General features: G+C 45.5%; 1 protein-coding gene across 1 annotated transcript in view; it reads left to right on the forward strand.

Moving 5' to 3' along the window:
- Positions 1-13,038, forward strand: part of C1H1orf198 (chromosome 1 C1orf198 homolog) — a 29,862-nt gene that overhangs the window by 1,681 nt on the left and 15,143 nt on the right. Inside the window, exon 2 of the mRNA XM_002809315.6 lies at positions 11,180-11,230. Within this exon, the coding sequence (XP_002809361.1) occupies positions 11,180-11,230 (51 nt within the window). The remainder of the gene's footprint in view (positions 1-11,179; positions 11,231-13,038) is intronic.

The following is a 13,038-nucleotide window of genomic DNA, read 5'->3' on the forward strand; positions in this document are numbered from 1 at the left end:
TGGCTTTGCCAGGAAAAACAAGGGTGTGGTAAACTGGGGAGGGGAAAATATAGGTTTTAAAATGTATTCCTAGAGCTGAAACATTTTCAGTGGGAAAATATGTGTATTTATAAAGACATGTGTGCAGTGTTTGCGCCCAGATTTGGGAGATGAAAAAGCAGGCAGCACTCCTTTGGAAAAGTCACGAATAAACATGACAGGAAGTAAACTTCTAAGTACTTACAAATGTTGGAGAGTGACTGTCATTTTCCCTTAGCTTGGTGTCCAGCTAAGAATATCTACACACCTACTCATGATCAAAAAGCCTATGTCATAGAAGAGCCCAGTATTACTGACGAGGAAGAATGTGGCCAAGTTAATTTTTTATTCTCATTCCTCATCTGGTGCCAGACTGAGCTGTTTCTGAATTTGTAAACTCAGTGTGATTTAAAAGCAAGTGGAACTATGCCGTGCTGTGGTGCCTGCATGTCCTTCCAGGAGCAACTCAGGAGAATTGAATCTCAGCTTTGCAAAACCAGCTGAGAGCATGTTCTGAAATGCCCCTGACCAGCCTCAGCTCAGACAGCAGAGGGGCAGGTAGACCCTGAATTTTAACAGAGGTACATAGGAACGTGGCCCAGGGTACATTTTTGCCTGCAGTGGCTGCGTAGGTTAATAGCAGTAGGGAATTTAAATTCCCCTGGACTGCACCAGAGGTTGGCACCAAAGTGGAGTCAGTTGTCTCATTGTTGTCCCCAGGAGATCATTCATGGAGGAGGGCCAGCTCCTGGGCATAGGGATGGTGGATAAGGACAGGATAGGCTGCTGAACAGAGGTACCCCCAAATAGGTGACCCCAAGTTTGTCCTAAAGGACTGTAAACTAGATAGAGTGGGGCCCAATGTCTCTTCCCACTGATCAGTCTTCTGATGTGGTCCTGGGGCCTCCACAGCCGTTTCTGCTGCCCTGAAGGACACTGCCTATTTCTTTGAATGGTATCCTCTCCCCCATTGCCAGTAATGTTTTTCTATCTCACATAGCAACATTTTAAGTCAGAGCATGCAAATATAGCCTCCAAATGTGGTGATCATCTTCTAGACATTTCTTGTGTATTGCAGGAACAAATAGAAATTGATTATATGATGCTGATCACAGATCTTGGTGGTTTTGATGTGGTCAGGGGCAGTTCACTCACTGAAGTTGCGTGTGCATCTGACAGGTGTGGCATCTGTGTGTGTTTTCATCCTCATCCTCTCGCCTGAGGCCCAGATGGTCCCTTGCCTTGATAACTTAACCTGGTTCTCCTCAGGGAAGGAGGCTGCTGCCTTTGAGTATTGAAGCCGTGAAGGGACCTATCAGTCTTTAGGTTCTTGCTTCCTTGGAAATCAACAAAGCAAATATTTCTCAAGGCCTGTTATATTAGAGACAAGGCATTTTAGCTTAGAGTACTTTATCCTCCCATAATCTTTACCAACTCCTTTAAAAATCCCCATGTGTGAACATATGATCTCAGTAAAAAAGCACAGAAGTATAGCTTCACCCTAGGCCCCAGCCACTTCCCACAGCCCCCAACCCCCTTTTGTGGAGAATGTGGAGCTGCTGCTGGAAGAACGCTTCTCAACCAGCAAAAGGAGAGGAGCCTTTGGAGCCCCAAGTCCTGGATTCTTGTCCTGGCCATGCCAGCAGCAAGGTGCCGCCCCTCTTAAGGGGTAGTTTGCCTCTCTGTGAAGTCTGGTGGCAGAACCAATGGCTCACAGAGTTTCTTTCCAACTCGGTGGCCTGGCTTGGAGCAGGCCCAGACATTGGGGACGTGCACTTTGGGTCCAGTATTTTGGTAAGAACATTAAGGCAGGTTTACAAATGGATGCTTTTGACAGTCTTTCACCCACGCTGCTTGATTGCCACGTTCTTCCTCCAGCAGTAGGGTTTCGGGAATGGCTTACTTTGGGAGGGGAAAGGTTTTTATTTTAGAAGGATCACCCTGTGTGCTTCTACTGTTTCCTGTTATCCACAAGGAGAAAACCCCACACACCTCTGAATTGTTAGGAATGTGTTGCTCCCTGCTCCTGCCCCCAATCTCCTTGTCACTGATCTAGCGAGATCTGAGTACATGGTGAGAGTTACAGGGTTCTGCGTTCTGTGATACATTCTTGGCTCCAGATGGGCCCTAAGCAGATGACTGGGGAGCTTTGGCAGCTGGTGTGTCTTGTTCGCGTGGACCTACTTGCCTCTTCCATCTCTCCATACGGTGGAGCTGGGCAGGAAGGGTGTTTCAGTATCCTTAATCGGGGTTTCACATGTTGTGGAACGTGGATTTTTAAAGACCCCGGAGCCAGACAGCTCTGTCACCTCTTCAATAGCTTGGCATGATCCACTGCCGTGTCCCTCCAGTGCCTTCATCTCCGCCCCTCCTACAGGAACCTGGGGACTTGCTGTTGCTCTCTTATTCCTCTTGGCCTTAGCTTCCTTTGCTGAAGCTGTTTTTGCCTCCCTACGTCTGCTGCATTGCCTGTGGCTTCTTAGTCCTTAGGCTAGAGGACGCCACAGGTGCTGCGGCTATGGGTACCTATGTTTAGCAAACTGCTGAGCTGCTACACCCGCTCTGTGTCATTAGAGCTATCTGCAAAAGACCTTTCTGCAAACCTAGGGGCCTGTGTGCTGGCCAGCCTAGAGGTTTGCTTTCTAAAGTAAACCAATTTATTATAAAAGTTTTTACCTGTACATTATTGTTAAAAGTTTCAAACCAGGCAGAAGCAGCATTATAAAACAGCTGGTAGAATCAATCGCTTCAGAACTTTCTTGAGCCTTACATCTTTGTTAGATTTGAGTTTGGCTGCTGTGTGGCCTCTCAATGCAGGACTAATGACATGTGAAGTTTCCTCATCCCCTTTCCCTTTAGGAGACTGGACTTTTCTTTTTGAAATCTGACATTAAAACAATAAAATAAAAATAAAAAAAAGAAAAAGAAAATTAGGGAGTTGCTTTCTCAGCATTTTGGACTCATTTTTAAGGAAGGTGGAATGTTTGAATTATGATTCCCACCTTGTGCCTGGTGTATCCATGGATGTTTTAGAAAGGATGGCAGGGTTTTCTGAGTCCCTCTACCTGGGGCCCTGGGCAGGAGCTGAGATGACCCTGCTTCAATTCCAGTTCCATGGGCTGAGAGGAGAGGGCGGTCGGGCCTGTTCTGTGAGCTTCCCTTTCATGTTGTGGGTTCTCTGCCCTGAGTAGCACGTGGCCTGGTGCCCTGGGAGCTAAGGCAGCGGCTTAGGCCTCTCCTCCCCAGGCACCTCTGCCTGCTGGCTCCTGTGGGAGGGTAGCCCAGTGGCAGCCAGGGAACAGGTTTAGCAAAGAATTGAAGTGACTTGGTCACCGACATGCAGGGAGGGAGGACAGGAAGCATGGCGACAGGTGTGGAGTCATCTTTTAATTGATAAGAGTCACTTTTACACTCTAAGCAAGGGATTCCCATAGTACTGGAGAAAATATCTATTTCTTCTTCTTCTTCTGAATAAATGAAGGAAGATGAGACCTATTTGTTTAGACTTCCTGTCATATTTTGCTCATTTCTTTAGCATTTCCTCCACCTACTCTGTATCCTGTTCCCATTACCATGCTCGTGCTGAGTTTTTGTTTTGCTGTAATCTATGGAGGCCTGAGTTTCTGGATTCGTATTCATGATGGAAAACATGCCCAGTGGTTAAATCAGGACTGTTTTTCTGTCTTTGGAACTGCAGTGTTGTATTTCCAGTTATGGAAACCCCCTTATCTCAGCAGAGTTAAAAATATTACAAGTCAAAGGGAAAAGCATGGATTCCATAAATATGTAAACAATACTTGCTAAAAATAAGCAGTTGGTAAAAAAAGAACATATTTTAATCATTCTTCCTTACTCTCCTCTTTTTGAATAGACTTAATTTTTTAGAGCAGTTTTAGATTCATAGCAAAATTGAGCAGAAAGTACAAAGTTCTCATTACCTCTCTGGCTCCCCTACTGTCAGCATCCATGCCACAGTGGTGCATTTGTGACAGCTAATGAACATACATTGACACATCGTTACCACCCAAAGTCCATAGTTTAGGGTTCACTCTTGGGTTGTCCACTGTATGCATCTTGACAAATGAATAATGACATGTACCCACCACTATAATATCACACAGAGGAGTTTCACTGCCCTAAAAATTCTCTGTGTTCCACTTATTTATCCTTCCCTCCCCCCAACCCCTGGCAACCAACGATATTTTAACTCTCTCCATGGTTTTACCTTTTCCAGAATGTAATATGGTTGGATTCATACAGTATGCAGCCTTTTAAGATTGGCTTCTTTCACTTAGTGATACTCATTTAAGGTACTTCCATGTCTTTGTATGGCTTGGTAGCTCATTGCTTTTTCTTGCTAAATAGTGTTCCATTGTCTGGATGTATCACAGTTTACTTATCCAATAACTGAAACACATCTTGGTTGCTTCTAAGTTTTGGCAATTATGAGTAAAACATCTGTGTGTAGGTTTTTTGTGTGGACCTAAGTCTTCAGTTCATCTGGGTAAATACCAAGGAGTGTGATTACCTCACTCCTGTAATATATTTATTTGTAGAGAAGTAAATATAGAAATAACTATAGCAGAAGCACAGTTGTGCATGGAGCTGCGGTTGGGAGGCTCTCAGTTGGTCAACGTGTCCAGGGTGCTGTCATTATCAGTGACAACAACCAGTGTTGTCACTCGGTAATTAAGCCTTACAGTTGATCCACAGGACAGGCTCTGGCATCTCTGAGGGAGTGATGGGCATGACACAGCTCACCAGGAACAACGTGTTCCACCCTGGATGAACCAAGATGGCCAGGCCACCTGGCATCACTACAGGGTGACACACTCTGCAACCTATGGGACTTTCTGTCCTGCTCACATGCTCTGCTCTCTAAGCCTTATTTCTCTAGCTTATAGAATTTCTCAGTTTACATTTCTTACCTTCAAGCCAAGATGCCACAGGTGTCAACCAGAAACTATCCTATTTATGGACTTCAGGAAGACGATGACCATTTCTGGCATCAATACGCGTGTTGCCGTGTTCCAAGATCCTGATGCTGTTTTAGAATCACCCCAGAAAGCCCCTCACTCCCCGCCCAGCTGTTTTTCCTGGAACAGCTTGTGGAGGCCCTAAGGGAGCCTCCATGCTGGACAGCTCCCTCTGCAGGTGCTATCCATCCACGCACCAGAAACACTTGCAGAATGTGATGAATATCAGGATGTTTGTTATGGTTGTAGCCTGTGGTGTGCTGGTAAATGTTTAACAGCCGGTTCTGGGGGAGTGAGGCGAACTAGCATTTGCCAGTTGCCATGACCAGATACTCCACTGTGGCCTGTTGCACGCTGTCAGCGTGACTCACGAGATGCATATCTGGGCACCGCACTATATGGTATTTCCACCTTACACATACAATGGATGCAAATAACCTCAAGACCATGGATAATAGTAAGTGTATTGAAATGATGAGTTTCTAGTGTTTATTACTTTTTTTGGGGGGGGGTCACACTTTAAAAAAAATTCAATTTTTACAGTATTTTTAGGTTCCAGCAAAATTGAACGGAAAGTACAGAGATTTCCCACACAGACCTTTCCCAAAATGTACACACAGATGTGCATATGCACACAGCCTTTCCCACCATCAACATCCTAAACCAGAGTGGTGCACTGATTACAATCGATGAACCTGCATTGTTTTTATCATTGTCACCCAAAGTCTCTGGTTTACACTAGGGGTCGCTCTTGGAGGTATACGCCATGATGGTATCATACAGAGGGGATCCACTGCCTTAACAGAAATCCTCTGTGTGCCACCTGCTCATGCCTCCCGCCTCCCAGGCTCTGGCAGCCACTGATCTTTTTACTGTCTCTGTAGTTTTGCCTTTTCCAGAATATCATATAGCTGGAATCATACAATATGTAGCCTTTTTATATTGGCTTCTTCCACTTAATAATATTCATTTGAGGTTCCTCCATGTCTTTCCATGACTTTTTATTGTGGTAAAATACGTACAACATAAAATTTACCGTTTTAACCACTTTTCTGTGTATAGTCCGAGGCATTTAGTACAGTCGCAATGTTGCGCAATCATCATCACCCATCCATTTCCAGAACTCGTGTATTATTTGAAGTGAAACTATATCCTTTAAACAATGAAACTCTGTATGTATTAAACAATAACTCCCCATTTCCTGGCCTCAGTCCCTGATAACCTCTATTCTACTTTCTGTCTCTATGATTTTGCCTACTCTAGGTACCTTATATAAGTGGAATCATATGATTTTTGTCCTGTGTCTGGCTTAGTTCACTAAGCATAATGTCTTCAAGGTTCATCCATGTTGAAGCATGTATCAGAATTTCCTTCCTTTTTAAGACTGAGTAATATTCCATTGGACGGATAGACCACATTTTGTTTATGCAATCATCTGTCAGTGGATACCTGGTTGCTTTCATCTTTTGGCTATTGTGAATGGCACAGCTATAAACATTGGGGTATAAGGATCTCTGAGCCCCTGCTTCCAGTTCTTTTGGGTGTATACCTAGGAATGAAATTGCTAGAACAAATGGTAATTGTATGTGTAATTTTTTGAGGAACTGCCGAACTGTTTTATATAATGGCTGCATCATTTACATTCCCACCAAGAGTGCACAAGGGTTCCAGTGCCTCCACATCCTACCAATACTTGCTAGTTTCTGCGTTTTGATAGCCATCCTCGTGGGTGTGAAGTATATTTTACCTTTATTTTTAATACAATGGGTTTAATTGCAAGTTTCTATAATTCACCTTTTTCATCACGGCAGTTAAACAAGATTTTTAGCAACAGGTTCAAGAAATTCCTCAAAATTTTACAATCAGCTCTCGTTAGTTGGTGCAGGCCTGCTCCAACACACCTCTGGTTGCAGCCTTGCAGCCTCCAAAAATAAAAGTGTCTAGGAACCACAGAGTTCTTAAGCCCTCCAGTATCCATTTTTTTTATCAACAAGTGAAGAAGTAAACGCTGGCGATATGATGCAAACATGTATTCCAGCACTATGGGCAAAAAATATGTTATTATTTTTAAATTCTGTTTCATTTAGGATTTAGGAGGTACACACTGAATTGAATGAACATTTCCCAGAGAAGAGCAAATACTCAAGGTCTCTGGGATGTTAGGGGAAAAGATTGTTTGTGTGTGTGTTTATCCCGGAGTCCTTGGAGCTGCGTGGGGACTGGCAGAGCCTCTTACATGTAGCGCTGGCCTCTGATAATTGCCAAGTGCTCTGTGTTTCTGGTGGCTTTCTATAGCTTCCCCGCTGCTTTTTGGCTTTCTCCTCTGGGATTTGGTGACCCGGGGCATCTTTCTGTCCTGCACTCCAAAGAAGTCATTGTTTCTGGAGAGATTCAGTGCTGCCCATTTGGTATGGATGCCTCTTACGGAATTTGACTCTGAGGATAAGTCCTGGCCAACAATGAAGCCCGCTCTCTTGTCGTGCAGCCTAAGTAACAGATGTGTTTTGGCACTTAGATGATTTCAGATCCCAGGCGCCAGAGAGGGGGGTGGGAAAGCCTTCCAGGCAGTCCTAGAAAAAGCGTATGTGATTGGTCCGAAAGCATGTGCCTAGCCTCATTTTGGTTGCAGGCTGGTCACCATGGCAGGAGAAGAAAGGACAGCATTGTGTGCGTGTGAGTGGGTGCCGCCACTTTGCAATTCTGATTCCATTTGCATCCAACAGCCCAGGGAGCCTGTTCTTGCCGTCAGTGCTTTTTGTGGCTAGAGCGTGCAGTCCACGGCTGACATCAGAGCTTCCATCACATTTTTGTTTGGCATGTTTATTTTTGTTAAGCACTTTATTGTTTTTTATGAGCTCAGAATTACAGAAACCCAAGGAATCTGCCCCTTGACTTCATTTCTTGCTGGAGCAAAGAAAAGACTATTGACTCGACACTAAGTAGGGGAGAAATCACAGTGTCACCCTTTCTCCTCCTGCGACCCCCTTGGAATTTCAGCTAATATGGATTGCAGTCACTGGAGAGTTGGCGTCCCCAAGCTCTGGGCTAAGTCTTTGTTCCTCAGAGTCTTGTACTGTGCCACCTTCCAAAGCCAAAAGCCTTATTATTTTAATCTTTGCAGATTTCAAAGGGACTTAAGGTATATAATTAATATTTAGAATCATATCGAGTAACAGGGGAGTCCAGCTCCATCATGCCCCACCCTGGCCAGTGGTCCTGCCCTCTGCCTGCCCCACAGGTGTTCATGCACTTCCTCTTTCCATTTGGGTGGCCAGAAGCCTGTCCGATTCTGGATGGAAGGAGCACCTTTGCCAGTTGATTTCCATTTACCTTTTTCCAAAGATCCAAAGCCGGATCTCTACTCTACCCTGTGGATGGCCGGCTCTTCCTCCTGGGACTAAGAGCTGTGAAGAGCCGGTGAAGTCTTAGGGGGAGTGTGAGTGTGGGGTGTGGAGGCTGGGGAGGAAAATCAACCTGTGAAAATATCCAGGCTTGTGCAGAGATCATTTATTCACGAAGAGTTAATGAATGATTAACTAGAATAAATGATACTTACATTCCATCGGCCTCTTTTATTTTTCCCATGTGAAAACAAAGCCCTTCTTGGTTTGATTGCTTCTAAAAGGAACTCAAAGGGTTCTGAGGATTTTAGGGACTTTGGTTATTTAGCTTAACTGTACCCCTAGCATGCACACAGAGACGTGGACCAGGAGCCCCCTACAGCTGAAGGCCGGCCCTCCGCCTCTGCTAGGAGACATCTAATCACAAAGCCTTGGTAACTCACATTCCTCCAGGCATCCATTTCCATTTTTGGAGGAACGAAGTTTGTGCATTGGGAAGTAACTTGAGTTTAACTGAAATTCCAAACAAAAAGGCAGTGGTTCCTCTCATTTTTAAAGGTTTTGCTTGACAGCCATGAGGCAGTGCGTACCAACCAGTTCAGAAGTCAGGATCATAAGCAAATACCATTACAGGAGAGTGACTGTAACACTCTGAGGATGGGGGTCATCTTATTGGGCACATGGTCATTAGTTGCACACACTATGTGGTTCTCAGAACTGAGTGTTTGATACACTTTAATGCAGCTTAACCCAGTTTGTAAGGCTCTTCCCCCACTTTTGTAATTCTTAATATTTATAACTAGTATCTTTGTTAGTGGTGTTTTTTTTTTCCTGATACAAATATATTTAATCCTTTTATATGCACTCCTGGGAAAATAAAGACCTGGATTCTGGCCTTTTGACAGTCTCCTCTCTGGGTTTTCCTTGCTCTTTATCCCCAGCATATGTGAAGTATTTGTGCCACAAATGTATCAGTCCCTACTGCACAGAGCCGAGGCACACAGCACAGCCATCAGGACACAGAACCAGATCTCTACCCTGTCGATGGCCGGCTCTTCCTTCTGGGGCCAAGAGCTGTGAAGAGCCTGTGCCCCCACATTGGGAAGTCTTGGGGGAGTGTGAGTGTTGGGAGCGGGAGATTGTGGGGGAAAATCAACCTGTGAAAGGATCCGGGCTTGTGCAGAGTTTGTTTATTCACATATTCTGAAAGAGTGAGTGAGCGTCTGCTACGGGCAGTCGCTGTCTTCCGGGCACTGGGGATAGAGGAGCAGACAAAGGCCCTGCTCTGTTGCCCTTGTCTTCTAGGGTTGGCCGTGCTTGGGCTGTGCTGGGGAGTCATCACACACTTCCTTCCCCGTCCCCGCTTCTTGGGAATAGGCCTTCAGCTGCCCAGACCCTGGCATGCCTTCGTTATTTGAGTTCAAAGACTGACCTCCCACTGGCCGTTCATGTTAGGAGGCGTCTGCACAGAGAATGCACACTTGGGGTCTGGAAGGCTGAATGTGTACACTTACGTGTTGGTGGGGCACTCCCCCTGCGTGGGCCCTGGCATTTGCCCCCAGTGTCTGAGGCTAAGCTGGGGTGGCGGAGGCTCTGTCAAAAGCTGAAAGAAGAGGATCTGTGGGCAGAACTGATTTGCCCTGTAGAGGAGAGGGAAGCCAGACCACCTGACTTAGGGGCGCAGAGTCAGTGTACCTATGGGTGGGAAGAAGACGGTTATCCAGGGATACTTAGGGAAGGACATAAATCACCTGGAGTTTTGGGGAGATATGGATATGATCTCAGTTTAAAATATTTTATCCCATTTTAGCCTGTATCACCCAATGTGTCATGATTTTTCATTCTGAAAATATGTTCCCAGTAGAAGTAGTCAGACATGGTGCACACCTGTAGTCCCAGCTGCTCTGGACACCCAAGGCAGGAGCATCGCTTGAGCCCAGGAGTTTGCGTCCAGCCTGGCCAATGTACTGAGACCCCATCTCTTAAAACAAACAAACAAACAAACAAACAAAAGTTACCCAATTGAAGCTGGACACAGATGAGACATTTGCTAGCACAGGAATAACTGCGGGTAGAGGGTGGGATATAAGGAAAGGTGGCTTCCCCAAGTCATTTGTGCAGGCCAGTGAACAAAACATACTGGATCCAAGGTCAAATTCGTAGTGATTGTTCCATAGGGCTCTTTCTGTCCTGTTCTGTTTGGTGGGGGTGGGGAGTGATTTCAGAGTTCTTGTTATAATTAGTCACATGGATTACATTGGCGTTTTTCTTTATTGATTCTGCTGATCCATGCCCTTGAGCTCTCCGGTAGGCCTGTTGGGGAGGAGGGGAGCTCCTGTATTGGCATTGACTGGCAGATTATGGCCTGGCATTCTTCTCCCAGATTACCTCATTTAATCCTTACAACAATCCTGCAAGGGAAGTATCATTTTGCTTTTACAAATGAGAAAACTGAGGCTCAAAAAGGCTAAGTCATCTTCCCATGGCCACACAGCTAATCATTGTTCAGGGCTGAGTCTGTGCCTGATTCTGCTGAGACCATCAAGCCCTCATCCACTCCTACTCAGCTCATCTGTCTGAGTCCATTGGGGGGCCTCACCGGCATTCCCTGTTGTCTGTTTGGCTGGGGAGGGGAGTGTCTGGCAGCCTCAGCGGGAAAGGTGAGGGAGCAACCTGATTAAGACGGTCAGCGCATTATATTGAGAGTGTCAAAGCATCAGGCTTGTTTAGAGCCAGGAGTTGGGATTATTCCTAAGTTTTGGATCCTCCACGGTCCTGGGTGGATGTTTGCATGGGGTATGTCTGGGTTTGGATTTCAGACTTATTCTTGATTTTTTATTTCAGGATCTAACTTGGCAAGATGAGCACTCTGCCCCTTTCTCCTGGGAAACAAGGGTAAGTTGGATTAAATTTAGATCTATTTGTTCTTTTAAAAAGAACTGAGTAGTTGTATATTTTTCTTTCAGCATTTGATGGACTCAGAAGACAGCCCCCTGACTGCCAGGCTGCAGGGGATGTGCCCATTGTTGGTAGAAAAGGAGGGGATGGGAGGAGCATGGTGAGGAATTAGGAAACTATTGTGTGTGGTTTGGTGATAGTGAGTTCAAAGTAGTAGTGCTTTCTGCCAGGGTCCAATGACGCCCCATGACGCCCCATGACGCCCATTGACTAGGACTCCCGGCCAGCTTGGTTAAGGGGGCCAGCCCTCTTGGGGGCCCTGTCTCTGCTCATACCTCTGGTCCCCAGCACTTAGCACCTTGGGGGGAGATGCCCCATAAGACAAAGCTTTGAGCAAATGGGAGGTGACGAGCTGATTGATAGACATAGACATCCATTTAGCTAATTCATCCCAACTTGGATCACTAATTCTGTCTCCCAGTCATTCTTCTTCTTCATCATTATCATCATCATTGCCTGAGTTGCTTAAGAGCATCAAGCTTCACTGATTTTAATTCATTTTCCCCATCTCCTAAGTTGCCCCAGTGAAAGTACATTCATAAGCAAAATGACTAAAAGACAGGTGTCTTTAACCCAAGGGACAGAAATAAAAGACCAAGATTTTCTGAATTCTAGAACATTTGGTGATGTGTGTTGGAGGGTTCTTTACGTCATGAGAGTGTGTTACAGACAGAGACGGCGGTGAGCCTGGTATAAGGCTTGGACTGCTGGTCAGATCAAGGTTTTTAAATACTGATACTTCAAGGCACTTGTTTTTTGGTTTTTCACTTGTCCACATCATTGCTGAACAGAGCCCTTATCCCAGCAAGAGGCCTGTGAGGAGGGTGGGCCAGAGTGGTCCGTGAAGGACCCTGAGAGGCCCTCATGTAGGCAACTGTGTCTTAAAATGAAATATTGCCCAAGGGTTCAGATGGACAAGGACAGCTGGCACTGTTCTTGGCACACAGACAGTATTTAGTAAGCTATTGCCGATTGCCCTGGGTGAAGCGAGCTGGCCTCAGGGCGTGGGAGCGTGGGACAGTTGAGATGAGTGTTAGAGTTAAGAGGTGGTTTTGGGGAAGATATGGCATTGATGTAGTCTCCCTAGGGATCGGGTACTGGTTGCAGGGGTGACCAACGTTGTCTTGGGAGAGAGCATAAGATGTGAAGGAGCCGCCTGCAATTGGAATAGCTCCTAAATCCAACACTGGATTCTGTGTCTACTGACATTGCAAAGGAAGTCATAGGTGGGTAAAAAGTGCATCATTACATTGATTCTTAGCCAGGGCCCTCAATATTCCTCTTCTATGGGCTCCCAAAATGGGTAATTGTGAGAACCACTAATCCTATAGATGATATCTAGCGGTAATAGCCAGGTAGATTCTCTGTGTGTTGGAAATAAGCAGCCTTGGGTATGGTGGCCCAGAAAGCAGTGCAGATTTTCCTGGACTGGGTCTGTATTTGATGATATCATAGTGATAAAGGCAAAGGAAAGTGAAAAATAGTTAAAGTGTCCTAAGACCTAAGCTCATCATGTTCCCCACGAGAATATCTGTTGTCTTAAGAATTTACCTTGTTAAATGTTCCCGAATCAGCTATTTGTGGCACAGGACATTTCATCTTTCATTAACTTGGCATAAATGACATTCTGGGACAAGGTGGTGCAGCTCCTCGAGTGGCCACTGATACAGGCACAGCTGCTGGGGCCAGAGTGGGAAACAGGTGCCTGGAGAAGGTCTCGAGAACAAAGAGAGCAAGTACAGTCC

This window comes from Pongo abelii, chromosome 1 (genome assembly GCF_028885655.2).
Source record: "Pongo abelii isolate AG06213 chromosome 1, NHGRI_mPonAbe1-v2.0_pri, whole genome shotgun sequence".
Lineage (NCBI taxonomy): Eukaryota > Metazoa > Chordata > Mammalia > Primates > Hominidae > Pongo > Pongo abelii.